Genomic DNA, 15,265 nt, shown 5'->3' on the forward strand with positions numbered 1-15,265 from the left:
TTCATTTTAATATCCACAGAAAGCTATCTATAATACGACGCATTAATTAACTCATACATGCGGAATCTAGTGCACACCACAAACTTAATACAAAACTTTTAATTGACCTAAGTTTTTTTTCTCAGTGAAGATTATTCTCAGGAATAAAAAACCAGGGACAATTATGGCCACAAGTAGCTTAGTAAATAACAACGTTTTTTCATCACACGACCTTAGTCTTTATGTTCTAATGATTTACAATATTTATATATGGATCCAAGGCATTCTCCATTATCTAATCCTATACCTATTGTTTTCACGCCTCTGACATAGCAGTAGTAGGTATAATTTCGACAATGTGTTTGTCGGGATTCGAACCCATTACCCCCCCCCTCCCCCCAAAGTTGAACAATTACGATACAGTCGCGGGTTGAAGTAAATAGTAATTTATTTGTTGCCATTTTTGATAATATTTTATGAAATTAAGTTTGTAGACAGAGTTTAAGTAATATGATTATTTTTGAAACAAAGCATTTTAATTTTAAATTGTCTAGCCATTGTCTAGATTGCTTTTGTTATCTATAATACAAAGTAGAACGATGTCTGTCTGTCCGTCTGTCTGTCTGTCCCTTAAGATCTCGGTAACCACTGAACCGATCGGATTCTACTCTTCAGGGTATCTACCTATTGGTCCTGTGGTGGTTTTAACCTATTTTCTTGGGGGGTGGGACACCCCCAACCCCCCCAAAAACCAAATAATCCCCCCCCCACATTTTTTTTTTTTTTTTGAAGGAGCTTTCCATGGTCCTTTACGATTTTCGCCATAATTTTTTTTTATCACCTCTTGGGGCAAAGCCCCTAGAGGCTAGGGGCGAAGCCGCTAGTTAGTTATAAATAGAACCAGAGACTTAAAATGATAAAAAAATGCATATTTTGAAGGCTGCTTGTTAATAAATGTCTAAATTTTTCAGCTGCGATCAGCAGCTGAATTCAAGCCTTACTCACTGGCCTTGCGGATGCCGAGACTTAGCTTTATCTTTGATGGAGTGCAAGACGTACGATCATTCACACCATAATTATAGAATAGTTATTTCTCGCATCGGATCAAAAACAGCTTTTCGTGGATATAAAATTTACAATTATAAGATTAAAACTGGTTATATTCTTAAAATTGTACATTTTTATATTCGTAGAATTCAATGCAAGACATAATTTTTCAGTTTGGCTGAGAACCGTTTCTAATCCACCGATTATTAAGTGGTTTAGAGGCGATAATTATTTGTTTTTCTAAATACTTATCCATTAACTTAAAAGGTAGAAATTAATAAAAATAAGTTTTGGTAAAGGGCGTTATTAGATTGTTAACTAGATAATTTGTATTAAAAACTTTTAAACTTTAATTTAACAAGTTTGATTATAATATAAAAGAGACAGGATGTCTATGTATGCCCATCTGTCTCAAAAGATCTCGTTAACCACTGGATCGATGGGGTTCCTAACTGTAAAGGATTCTTTAGTCATGGACAGAATATTTACCATTTGAGGGAAGAAAAGCAAAGTATGATTGTGTCTTCATTAATTATCAAACCAAAAAAGCTAAACTTATATTTAAAATCTATGAATGAAAAAGGTATTTTTACTAAACTCACTTTTAAGAATGTGATTGACAGACTTACGGGATTATTTATACATTATTTACGCCATTTAAAAAATTAAATTTTAATATACTTAAAAATTAAAGATAATTAAAAAAGTTTGTTTTCTAAAAAAGGGTGAAAAGAAATTTATTAGTTTTCTTATCTATTTGTCATTTAATTAGTTTCAATATTTATTTTCTAAAAGTTAGAAAATTATATTTTTCTAGCGACTGCGCCCCTACCATCTATTGGCTCTATATTCGTTGTGATATTGAAGGGCAGAAAAAAGCCAAAAACCATATCCTGGCATTTATAAAAAAATAAATAGCCTAAAACCATCTCAGGCCCTATAAAGAGCTTCATTGTAAAGGAGAACAATAGTGGTTCAGCGGTTAGCGAGTTACTTTGCTACAGACAGAAAAAGGCCTAGACCCCAAATTAAACAAAATTTTCCTTTCTTTAGTTTAAAATCATTGGTGTAAAAATTTGGACATTGTATAATCCAATAAGGATTTTATCAAAGCCAACAAAGATTTTAGGCCAGCGAACAATTGAACGTGAATGTATGCCTTTATTTCCTGAACCTTTGTCCTTAAGTCCTTGACACAAGTTTTATATATACATAATTGGATCTAGTCTGCTTTAATTATTTCTTTCTCTATCATTTTAATGACCCAACCAATCTTAACTTTTAATCTATCAGTCACCCATATTGGGCTGGTAAAAAGTAGGGGTAGGTAAATAAAACATAAATCATTTTTCTACCTAATATTCTCTGATTTAAAGTAGTAAAATTTTTTGTCTAAGATCTTGCTAACCACTGAATCGATTGAGCAGCTAGCAAATAAAGAAATTAAATGGAATATATATTTGTACATACTTAAAAAATCGGACATATATTACTTTTATTTTCAAATGTTAAAAATTTGGTACGGTACAATTTTGTTATTTAAACTGCACTGTATTTTACAAAATAATACTTATTTTTTCCTTATACGTAATGGGTTCAATTTCAAATATTAGGTTGCGTAGCATTCTGTAAGTGTCAGTTTAACTTAATGCGAATCGTATTTTTCTCTTAACTATATCTTGGATGGTATTTGAAGTAATTTACCGTTTTAAAGTTTAGTTAATTGCCAATGATTAAATTGTCCTTGTTTTAAAGTACAAAAACGCAATTTCTTGGGCGTTATTTGATGTAGTTTTCTTTTTATTGCCCTTGTTTTAAAAACTTAAAAAACTATCTCTGCAATTGTTTAATGTAATGTACTGTTTTAAATTGTATTTCTTGGATGTTATTTAATATAGTTTTCTTGTTTTTCAGGTGTAGTTTATTGCATCGTACAGCTGGAGACACAGAGAGGAGATACCACTTGAGATATTATAAGACAGGAATGTGTGTTCATGATACGGATAATAGGTAAGATTATTTCTCGTATTCATTCGAATCCGGTGGATAGGAACCGGTTCTCATCCATACGAAAATACTATGTCTAGCATCGTATTATATCCAGCTTTCTACGAATATAAAAATGTACAATCATAAGATTAAAACCAGTTTTTTAGCCCGTGCCTTCGGCACCTCGTGGCTAAAAAATTGGTTTTAATCTTATACTTGTACATTCTATGTCCGCGGAAAGCCGTTTATAATACTATGAAAGAAATAACTATTATAGTACGGCTGAGAAACCGATAAATATCCGCTTGATTAGAACCAGTTCTCAGTCATAGTATAAAATCATGTATAACATTGTATTATAGACAATTTTCCGCGAATATTAAAAGATAGTCATAAAATCAATAACATTTTTGTTAGACTGGGCCTTTTAACAACACAGGTTTCAATCTTATTAGGACAAAATAACGAACATAAAGACTCATCATATCATACAAAGTATCAAATCAATAGGACAATTTTAACATGCCCAAGTGAAAGATCAGTTTTTTATGGACAGACCCTATACAGAAAAGTATTACTTAAAAATATATAAAAGCTTAACTCCTAAATGTGAATGTTATCTTTTAAACTGACAGAAAACTTGTATGATATCAGATTATCTTTGATAATAAAGTAAAATCAGATAACATGATTGCTTTCAAAATTAATCTTCATAAATATTTTATTATTATTACTATAGATACAAAGACAGGTAGCCTAATATTTATTTCAATATAAGATGAATATTTTAATAGTAATTTTGCAGATAAATATTACATTTTGTCCCAATAATGATAATTAAAACTGTAAACATCTAATAACCCAACCCTTTATTCCAGACGCAGAAAAAATATCAATCAAATGTATACTTTTTTATTATAAATTGATGTTTTCTGGCTATCTACCTTCTAGACTGCAGGGTTGATTCTTTTTTTGAAGCGCGGCTACTCTTTATCTACGGTTGTCTAACAAAAGGGGTAATTTTGTTAATCATCAATTTTCATGTCCATTGTCTTATCCCTTAAGATCCCTCTTCTTGTGGACAGAATTGTCTTTTTATATTTATTGAGCAGCCCTGAATATTATTTACTTAATACATATAGAACGTCTAGATATCCAATATATTGGAGCAATAGATACACAGTTTATCACAGAGGACAGTTTTTTTTCATTTTATGCATTCTATGAAAAGTTAAATGTCTTTTGATATCTTATATTATGGGATTGTACCATTAATCTATGATGGCCAGAAATGAGTTGGACGGATAATTGTGTTTGATTGACTATCTATTGTAATAAATCTATTAGTTACCTATTCTCTTTTAGACACAGAGAAAGAAAATAAATGTATCATAGTGACATTCAGGGTGTTCCATCATTTGCACAAAGTTTTCAGAATAGCAAATATATGCTTATGCAAGTATCACAGTGTAGTTTTATCACCAAATAATTATAATTATGTTTTTATGACAGTCAAAGATAAGTTAAGTAGTAGCTATGTTAATATTGATAACATAATAAGATTAAATTCCTAATAATTTTGGTGTCGTTTTATGTTATTTTATAATACAGGTTTTTTATGCAGTCTTGTTTGAACACCATGCATTCATTTATATGTCTATGACTTTCCCAGTAACCAAGGAATAAGAATTTTCCTCAAAATGAAGAGTTCACATTTTTGCCCATTTAAGGCTAATTTTAGTCATGTCCCCAAAATCTTCTAAAGGTTGAAAAAAGAACAATCTATCTTCTAAAATACCTTTTACGGTAATTTCTATAAGAACAAAAAATGGGCATTATTCCTTAAAATGGCTCTATTAGTCCTTATTTAAAAATCTAAAAAAATGTCCCTCGTTTTTTTTGACCATTTAAGTTTTTATTTAAGCTTAACTGTGTTTCACCCTTAGTTAAGTGTTAATATTAAGCAGCAAAAAATTAAACCAATAGTTTTTATTATTAGAATAAAGCAAGTTGTAAGATGTGACCCTGATGAGTTATATCTCCGCGGGACTCTTATGACCCTTATGAAACCCAACCTAACATACATAATACATATGCATTTATAATGAGTTGGTTTAATTTCAGACACTTAGACTTTTAGTCTGCAGTATTTTGTGAACGCTTCGCGCCCCCCAAAATTTAAAGAAAGTTTTAATGACTTCTTTTTGTATTTATTGAGACGTCTAAGCCTACTTTTAGGCCATGATATTTTCTAAAAGCTTTTGAAATATTTGTATGAAGATCTCCGAATTTTAATATTAAACATGCAGAGTTTGATTACCAATTTTTTTATATTAAATGCCAAACTTCTATCACTTATCTCCCCTCCCTCCCCCATAATATCACGCGCTTTACATAACATATTATAGGAAAAGAGGGGTCATTAGACTGTAAATTACACTGGTACCTAAAGTTTTAAACCTTTTATTGAATTTTGATTGGTTAGTTTCGAACTAGCGTTCAATTTTTTCAATTGGAGGAGTATTTTGTTTTCATAATTGGGGATATCATCTATTGTCTTATCCCTTAGGATCCCTGCATAACAGATGAGTATGCAGACAGTCGGGCGAACATACTTTTCATATATGTAGAGTAGCAGCCCCCATTCTAAAAAAACAATGTAAAATAAAACGGTAGAAAGTGTTATAAAAATAAAATAATCATTAAAAAAACATTGTTTGGTAGGAGCAATAAAAAACATTTAAGGATTTAATTTTAATTAAGCACTTACGGCCATATATAAAACACCTTTAATTAGGACTTTATTCTATCCTTTTTGGTAGCGCAGCTTCTCTATATTTGGGAGTGAGGTAAGTCTGTACGTCTCCGTTATTCCATCATAAACAATTTGTAAAACAAATAAACTTAATTATTATTTTATTGGCGGATTTAAAAAAATTATTCAGAAATTACTTAATATAAATAATCTATATCACGAAAAGTATATAAAAAGCCAATTACATGAAAATATTTATTCATTTAATCTGACAATATCTTAGCCTTTAACTACATTCTTTTCTCATTAAAAGGATAGTAATCTTAATATTTCTGCGCTACTTATAAACATATTTTTCTTGTAAATTAATCAACCCATTTTTTATTCGTTTAGTAGTAACGAAAAATACAATTTAGCTTATCGGCACTATTTTGAAAAAGCATAATAAATTAAATTAAAAAATTACTTTTGATGATTGGTAATTTTTTATTTTTTATTTTATATTTTCTAAAAATATATCTATTTGTCGATATGAAATAAATTATTATTCTTCACGGTTCAGAACCGGTTCACAAACAGTCGAAATGAAGCTATGGATGGTGTTGCGCTTGTTTTTCAAAATACTTGTCTTTTTGGTTACCAAAAATGAGATTTGAAAATGGTCATTATTTTTGGTTGAATACCCCAACTGGTGTCCCATCCCTTTCCCACAAAATCTAGAATGCTATTTTTCAGAATCGCCAACCTTCACTTTACATTGATTTACACCTCCAAATATGAATAGCAAAATTATTATTCGCATAGATTATAATTATTGATGGAAAAATTGAAACACTTATTTATATATTTAGTTTATATCAACCCATAAAATATATTTAATAGTCCCCCAATTTGCCAGGGAATGAGAGAATTTGTGTGTAAAACTTTGGGTACCAGTGTAATTCACAAATTAATACTTTGGTATTTAATTGTCGATTTAATGATCTAATGATATACTTTTCAGAATTGTTTTTATTTTCCATTATTTTGTTGAAATTTATGCGGAAAAGATGATTAAACAGCCCATCTATCTGTCTATCCATATAAAGGCCTGAAATGTTTTTATCTTTTAAAAAATCTAAACCCTTTTACACTAAAACCTGTTGCTGACATGGATCAATTTATATTTAGATTGGCGATTGAAAAATAGTTTTTTTTTGTTATATTTACTCAATAACACTTCAATGTTCTATATTCAATAAAAATTATGCTATTTAAATACCTCACTAACGACTGCGTCCCTAGAGGCACTTGATGGACGAGGTTGAAGGCGAACCTCCACTTTGCAATTTGGTATTAAGAAAAAAAAATTTTAAAAATAGATCTATATATTTTTCCAGGGGTGAATTCACTTAAAGAGGGGAGGGGGGAGTTAAGTTGCCCTCCCTAAAAAAGTTGAAAACCTTCGTATGATCTATGAGTATCTTCACTGTAAAGGAGGACCATATCGGTTCAGCGGATAGCGAGATCCTTCGGTACACTATACAGACACCGATCCTGTTTCTTTTACATCAGGATAATAGTTTAATGCATGAAAATTTTGAAGTAGCTTCCAATCTGTAAAAAATATTAATCTATGAAAAGTAAAGACCATTAAAGCCAAGAATAAGGCCCTGACTCATTTTATATATCTTTCAAAATATACTAGATCAACGTTTCATTTTTTTCATTGTATATCTATAATACAAAGTAGAACGATGTTTGTCTGTCAATCTGTCTGTTTGTTTATAGAGAAGGATCTCGCTAACCGCTGAACCGATCGGGTTCTCCTTTACAGGGTAGCTTCTCATAGATCCCGGGAAGGTTGATAACTAGTTTCCTGGGGGGTGGGACATCCCCCCCCCAAAAAAAAAAAAAAATTTTTAACTTAAATTAAAATAGTGGGGTCAAAAAAAAAATCCCCCCCCCCAAAGAAAATTAAAAAAAAAATTTTCTTTTAAATCTAAAATACGAAAAATTGATTTGATCAAACCTCTTGGGGCAAAGCGAAGCCGCTAGTAAATTCTATAATAACTTACATTTCAAGGTCTTTATTTTAGGTATATTTTAGGTATTAGAAATCTAGACTTATATTTTGTGGGAACGGCCCTCTAGTAGCTCAATTCTGATAAAAAGAATTGGTTATTAATATTATACTATAAATGTTATTTTCTACTACATTAGTTTTACCAGGGATCTAAAGGGATAAGGGATGATCGATAAATTGATGATCCCCAATGATGATGCACAAAATTATCCCTTTGGTAGATTACAAATAGTGGTTGAAATGTTTGGACACTCACCTGAATAACCCAACCAATTAAAATTTAACAGAAAGTCTCCTAAGTTGTTAAACCAATAAATAAGAAAACGATATTATAAAACTTTAGGGACTAGTGTAATGAACAGTCCAATGTCTCCTCCCTTCCTGAGCTCCACTCTCAGAGAGAAAATTAATAGAAGTATAGTTTTTCACTAAAGTATTTTGTTAAATATACTTTTTATATTTTTGATAAAAATGTTACTCTATACTTAAATTAAGAGAAAGGTCTTTGCTTATAAACAAGGGCTAATCATTACCAGATTTCCAGACAAAGTTTGTGCCATCAAAGAGCCTGTACTCTGAACAAATTTACTTCCGTTAATAAAGTCTAATTTCTAAAAACCAAATGAGAATGTTTGTAAAATAATACTAAATAAAGTTAAATGTATGGTTTAATTTGTAAAACACGAATTTGAAATAATTAAGGTGAAATGACACACTTCCCTACACTGTAAAAAGTATTTCCCTTCTTAATGTTTTTTTTATTACATTTAACTAAAATACAATTGGTTACTTGGTTTTTAGTGATCTTTACCGTCAAACTGAAAAAATTGTTCTAAAGAACTAAATCTATTTACATTGCAGGGAAGGGTTACATAGCCCAAATGGATGGTTTAAAGCCATTTTTTCCTCATAAGTAATCCCAACTACATGCAAGAGAAGAAAAGACAGAAAAATTGTCGTCAATACATTTTCAGTTTTCCTGTTTTTATAGACCCAATAAAAAACTTCATTTTGATCGTTTTGATGACACTTTTCCTATTCTTTCTTCTTTATATTGTCTACCTACAGTCACGGAGGGAGGGAGGGGACATTGGACTGAAAATTATATTGTTAAATAAAATTATAAAAGCAAGCTCGCTCATACGTTGGCTTAAAAATTTAGTTGGTTGAAAGAGGCAATGTTAATACTTTTCAACCATTAATTATAATCCTCTTTCCCCCCTTCCTCTCTTTTTCTAGTGTTATGGATGAATTAGCTTCTAGTCTATAAAAAATTTGTACTTTATTTTGATATATTTTTTACTTTTATGATCATATGCAGAACTGTATAAAAATCGGTTAAAAAAATTTTAAATATTGTAATAATCTACAAGTATAGCTAAATAGATAAAATCTGCTCTTTCCACATTAAAATTAAATCCCAATATGTAATTTAAAATGCAGGCATTATTATAAATCCGTCAATTTTTCAACTTGTGATTACCTTCACCTTTCGTCTGGGCAATTAATGTTTTAATGGAATTTTGTCTGTGCACGTTTTATTGGGCTTTTCAGGGACATATGGATATGTCAATAGCAGGTAAATTAATATGGGAGGTGGTATATTTTTCCTTGGGCTAAATCTTTTAGGGGAAATGACTTTCTTCATCTAAATAGCCTAAAACCTGCATAAAACCGTGTACTGAAGATCGTTGACAAGATCTTAATTAATTGTACAGTTAACTATTCCTTTTACCTTTGAGGTTTAAAAATAAAAGTACAATTCTATTATTATCCTTATATATTGCTGAAGAATAAATTCTGATTTCGAACAAACAGTCTTAGCTTAATTTTGGTTTAAGATATAGACATGAAGGTTTGCTTCTACAAGCTAGAGTAGAATTTTTTTTTAAATGCAATGAAAAAAAACAATTAATTTTAAAATAGATTAGAATCGAGACATTTTTAAAAACTTGTAATTACACAATGATTGACATATTAAAGTTTGTAAAAAATGTTTATCTTTTTGATTCCCGCCTAAAATCAAGTTCTGCTTAATTGAGGACAAGGAATAAGTAAATTAATCGAAAAATTGTGTAAAATAAATGTCTCACATGTTTAAATTAGAGTACTAATATAATTCAGGGATCTAAAAGGATAAGACAATGGCCGATAAATTGATGTACATCCCCAATGATTATACACAAAATTACCACTTCTGTAGATTACAACTATTGGTTGAAATATTTGGACACTCAACTTAATGGACTCATAAATCAAAATTTAATAGAAGTACCCAAAATTGTTAAGCAAATTAAATTGGGTACAGTTAGGAAAAATAGCCTAAAACCAACTGCAATTTATGTCTACGCTAATCTTTTTAAATATGTTTTTTTCCCTGTATAAGTTATGTACATACATATATAAGTAAGCTTTTTACCTAAAACAAATAATGTCGAGAGGAGACGTTTCTTTGAAACAGATAATACAACATATTAGCAAAAATATAAATTTGCTAGCTTTATTTATAACAATTAGGTAGGAGGGGAGGTGCCTTGGCGATTAAACAGAAGAATTACCTTTAAGGACTTCAAGACTAAGGTTGTGCGATCAAAGTGTTAGTTGTCTAAGACTATGAAAATGATACATTTCAACCCGATAGTAACAGTAATTTAAAGCTGAAATGTATTTTTGTGTTATTGTAGGTTAACCCAAATATATAAGAGTCAATATTTATAAAGGATCCTAACTCATATTGACAAATGTATGCTACACTATTCGTACTGTTACGAAACTTATACGAGATTTTCAGCTGTCGTTAGGGGGCAATACATAGTAGATTTGACGACATTTTTATCTGCCCCTCAAATATTATTTAAAATTTATTTTGCTTGTTGGCTTTAGCTTATTCCTGTTAAATTTGTACTGTTAATTTTAATAATTGTACAAATTTCATAAAGTAATACTTTTTGGGAAGCTTTTAATGCGTCTTTGGTTGGTTTTAAGCCATTTTCAACTTCTTCATTTATTTTCAAAGTGTACAATTATAGTAGATAAAAAAAAACATCTAGGATAGAGAGATAAAAGTTTATTAACTCTTATTGTTAAAAATTTATATTTTTATTATGTGTCAAAAAAAGAGATAAAGTTTTATTGCTATATTTTCAAACTAGTGGGTTGTCCCAATGGCATTGGTTATAAAAATACATCCCCAAGGTTTAGACTTATATCAAATAAACATATAATGCTTCTCTTTCAAAAATGGTCTACATTGTCCTATCTGTGCAAACTACGTTATTCTAGAACTCAAAAACAAAAAAATTTCAGCTCTTAGATTTACTTCTAGAAAAATTTGTTTTAAAAAATCATTAGGTATCTAAAATAAAAGTAGAATTAATGTTTACCAAAATAGCCTACTGGGTTAACTATTTTATCAGGGGTATATATAAAAGGTAGAATATTTAGGGCTTTGCGCGTAAAATTAAAGCCATTATAAAACAATTTTGTGAGATTTAGATTATTAGTTCTAGGTTTCTAACGCTAATTTAGTAACTTTAGTTACACGGGCCTTGATAAATATAAACCCCCTAGTCTTTTAAATTTCTAATTTCAAAAGAAATTTTATAGTCTTTGAATTTAACACTAACTTTTGTTATAAAAAAAGCCAAAGTCATCGGTTTTCCCCCCCCTCCCCATCCAAAACGCCCTTTTTTCTCCATCTCATTAATTCCCATTTTACCTAAGATAACAGGATAAAAATTCCATTTTAGCGTAGCCTAAATACAGTTATTGATTACCTACTACAAAACTAATAATTTTTTTGGTTGATCAAAAATATACAAGGGGTAAAACGTTAACAAAAAGTCAAAATGAAATATTTGGATAAAGATATAAACGAATTTTATTTATGGTTGCATTGTTAAACACAGACAAATAATCAATTTTTATATAAATAAATATCTCATAAAACCAGGGATCTAAAAAGTTAAGACAATGACAGACAGATTTATTCACAACCCCAATGAAGATATACAATATTGCCCTTCTGTGTATTACAATTATTGGTTGAAATGGTTGGAAACTCAACTAAATGAACCAGCCTATCAAAATTCAATGTAGTTTCTAAAGTAACTAAGCCAACGAATAAGAAAATATTATTTTAAAACTATTGTAATAAACTGCCTACCTACCTGCAAAATTATGTTATTTTTCATTCTGTCTAAAAATTAAAATACACTTATAGAGCGGCTACGCATATATGTACAAAAAATGTTTTCATTGAATTTTAATGAGTTTTTCTGAGAGAAAGCGAAGATTAAGTATTTTTTCTCCAACAGCGATGAAAAAAAAAATAAAAAAAAGTTCTTTAAGACAAGGATTTTTGAAATTTTCAATCTATAAGTTGTAATCTGGGCCAAAATGTATTTTAGTTAAAAAATAGGAAGAAACAAAAAACCTAGTAGGTATTTAATTGAGATTTATATTTTAAATGTAGCTTTACTAGTTTTGGATGGAAAATTATTTTTCGTTATGGCTTCAAAGCTGATTAATATCCGATGAATTAGAACCGGTTTAAAGTAGTAAAATAAAAAGCATAAACTAAGCAACAGTTTTGTTAGCCCGGGCCTTCGTGGAATTAATCTTATAATTTCAACTTTATTATCCGCGGAAAGATGTCAGTATTCTGTAATACGATGCAATGAAAAAAATAATATTAAAAAACTCATGAATAAATCTCGAAATTTCATCGTCTTAATGCATTTTTTTTGACTAAAAAAGATTTTATCTTTAAAAACTTCTTTTTGATTTATCATTAATTTTCAGTTTAGAGATGTATACAGATATATTTTTTATTCTAAGATACTTAATCATTAAATAGAAACGGAGGTTTTTTTTGTTGTTGTCTGAATTAAAGAAATAACATCAGTGTTAAAACGATTTATTTTATCCAGATTTTAAAATACAAGTTTAATTTTTAAAACGATGTTTAATTGTATGTTTATTATTACAACATTAATTAAAAAATAACCAAACTTTAATAATTGTATTTTTTCACTTTTTCAATGTAGAGGCGCTATCATAAATGTTGTCATCCTTGTTAAAATAGACCAAGTAGCGGAGCAACTTTATAATTGTTTTATATTTTTTTCAGGGGCTATTGTGTAAAGAACGGGCCACACTGTGCCTTCGCCCACGGCACAACTGATCTCAGACCACCAGTTTATGATATCAAGTAAGTTTTAGTAAATCTTTACCTTCCCTATTCTACTAGCTTTTATTCCTGGGATCTAAAGGGATTAGACAATGGCCGATAAATTAAGGCACATCCCAAATGACAATAAACAAAATTACCCTTTCTGTAATTACAATTAATTGTTGAAACATTTGGACATTCAACTTAATGAACCAACCAATTAAAATTCAATAAAAGTCCACAAAGTTGTTATTCCAACGAATAAGAAAACTTTATTATAAAACTTTGGGAACTATTGTAATAAACAAACAGCCCAATGTCCCCTCCCTTTTGAGGGGGAAGTCCCACAAACATAAAGATTACAGCAGGCGAACCACCTTATGTAGCAATTGCCTGTAGTACTTTTTTGCCATCCTTTACCAGAATATAGCAACTGCCATTCAAAGTTTTTTCCTAGTTTTGTTTTCCTATTGTAAGAGTTTTTCGTCTACAATTTACGATCTCAATTACTACTGAACCGATTAGGTATTTATATCTTAAGCCAACTTTACATGGTTCGTGTTAGTTTTAGGCTATTATCACTTTTTTCTAAAAGTCTTGGGATGGTTTTAAGCTACTTTTCTAGCCCTTCTGTCCCTTCCAATACATTTCAACTGCTTCAACAGCTTTTCACTTAACCTTTCCTTCATTCAAATGTCCAGTTTTTCATTACTCGATAACAACATCATTTTGTCTACAACGTGATTTCTAATAATATCCTTACGCTTTTAATATCTTATCTTATTTAAATATTTACTTTATGTTGGTATTAATACTAGTATATTAACAGATAAGAAAAAAGTGTCAATAAGAAAAAAATGAAGTAAATATGAAGAAATATAATGTAGGATATGCGAGAAAAATGTATGAGGCAATTTTTATTCGTATTTTGCAACCTTTATTTTAGATTAAAATTTGCTAGGGTCACATACCATGACCTCTGTGTATGCTAAAAAGCAATTAATGCACTTTATTACTCAGTCTAGACCACTGTGTTAGGTCTAGGAGGAAAGTAATAGGTAGATTATGTCTTAAAAGATCTGTTTCTGATAATTACCTAACTTAATAAAACTTATTTCTGTATGATAATACTTTAAACTAAAGAAGATATTTTACAAAATTTAAAAATACCAAAATTTTCTTTTATATGCCTACCTATCCCTTTTGTCCATAATAATGTGGTTCAAAACCACTCCTTTTTCTCACTCAAATGCCAATGAATGTTCTGCTAAAAGAACAAAAATAATTTAAAGAGGCCTTTTTAAAAGCGAAGCTTTTCTATAATTAGGGTCGGTCCGTCCGTACGTACGTCCGTCCGTCCGTAACGGATAGCTTTTTTCGTTAATTTAGACATGTTAGAATTGTCCTATCGATTTCAAATTTTGCATGGTGATTCCTTTAGTAGTTAGGTACGATTTAGAAATCGTAGCAACTCTATAATCATTACCAAAATGTCCGTACGTCCATTTTAAACATGTTGATTTTTAAAAAAATTTTAAAAGCGAACCTTTTCTATAATTAGGGTCGGTCCGTCCGTACGTACGTCCGTCCGTCCGTAACGGATAGCTTTTTTCGTTAATTTAGACATGTTAGAATTGTCCTATCGATTTCAAATTTTGCATGGTGATTCCTTTAGTAGTTAGGTACGATTTAGAAAGCATAGCAACTCTATAATCATTACCAAAATGTCCGTACGTCCATTTTAAATATGTTGATTTTTTTCACTTTTTTAAATAGTTTTTTTTCGTTAATTTAGGCATGTTAGAATTGTCCTATCGATTTCAAATTTTGCATGGTGATTCCTTTAGTAGTTAGGTACTATTATAATACCTAACTAGGTATTATAATCATTACCAGAATGTCCGTACGTCCATTTTAAACATGTTGATTTTTTTTACATTTTTAACAACAAATTTGTATGTGACCTAATTATCCGATTGGTCTGATTTTTGGTATACTGATTCCTGAGACAACAAAGTACAATATTATAAGCGAAGCAACTCTATAATCAAGTCCTAAAAATGTAAGTATATCCATAATCATTATCCTGTATCAAGCAGTTTTTTAACAAATTTACTTACAATTTTGCTATGACTCTTAAACATTCGCATTCTGATTATTCAGTTCTGACATTATACAAGTGTTAATTTCTGTTTGTCCTACCGTTTCAGAGCTTCGCTTTTATGGATGTTGTCATCCTTGTTTCTGTACATATTTA

General features: G+C 29.9%; 1 protein-coding gene across 2 annotated transcripts in view; it reads left to right on the forward strand.

The window, feature by feature from the left end:
• The window catches only part of unk (RING finger protein unk), a 139,248-nt gene that overhangs the window by 90,689 nt on the left and 33,294 nt on the right, over window positions 1-15,265 (forward strand). For both annotated transcript variants that reach the window (XM_080174271.1, XM_080174272.1), the window contains 2 exons: window positions 2,941-3,036; window positions 12,967-13,047. In XM_080174271.1, coding sequence (XP_080030397.1) covers window positions 2,941-3,036; window positions 12,967-13,047 — 177 coding nt within the window. The remainder of the gene's footprint in view (window positions 1-2,940; window positions 3,037-12,966; window positions 13,048-15,265) is intronic.

The sequence above is a fragment of the Acartia tonsa genome, chromosome 10 (assembly GCF_053477335.1).
Source record: "Acartia tonsa isolate MP-2025a chromosome 10, ASM5347733v1, whole genome shotgun sequence".
NCBI lineage: Eukaryota > Metazoa > Arthropoda > Copepoda > Calanoida > Acartiidae > Acartia > Acartia tonsa.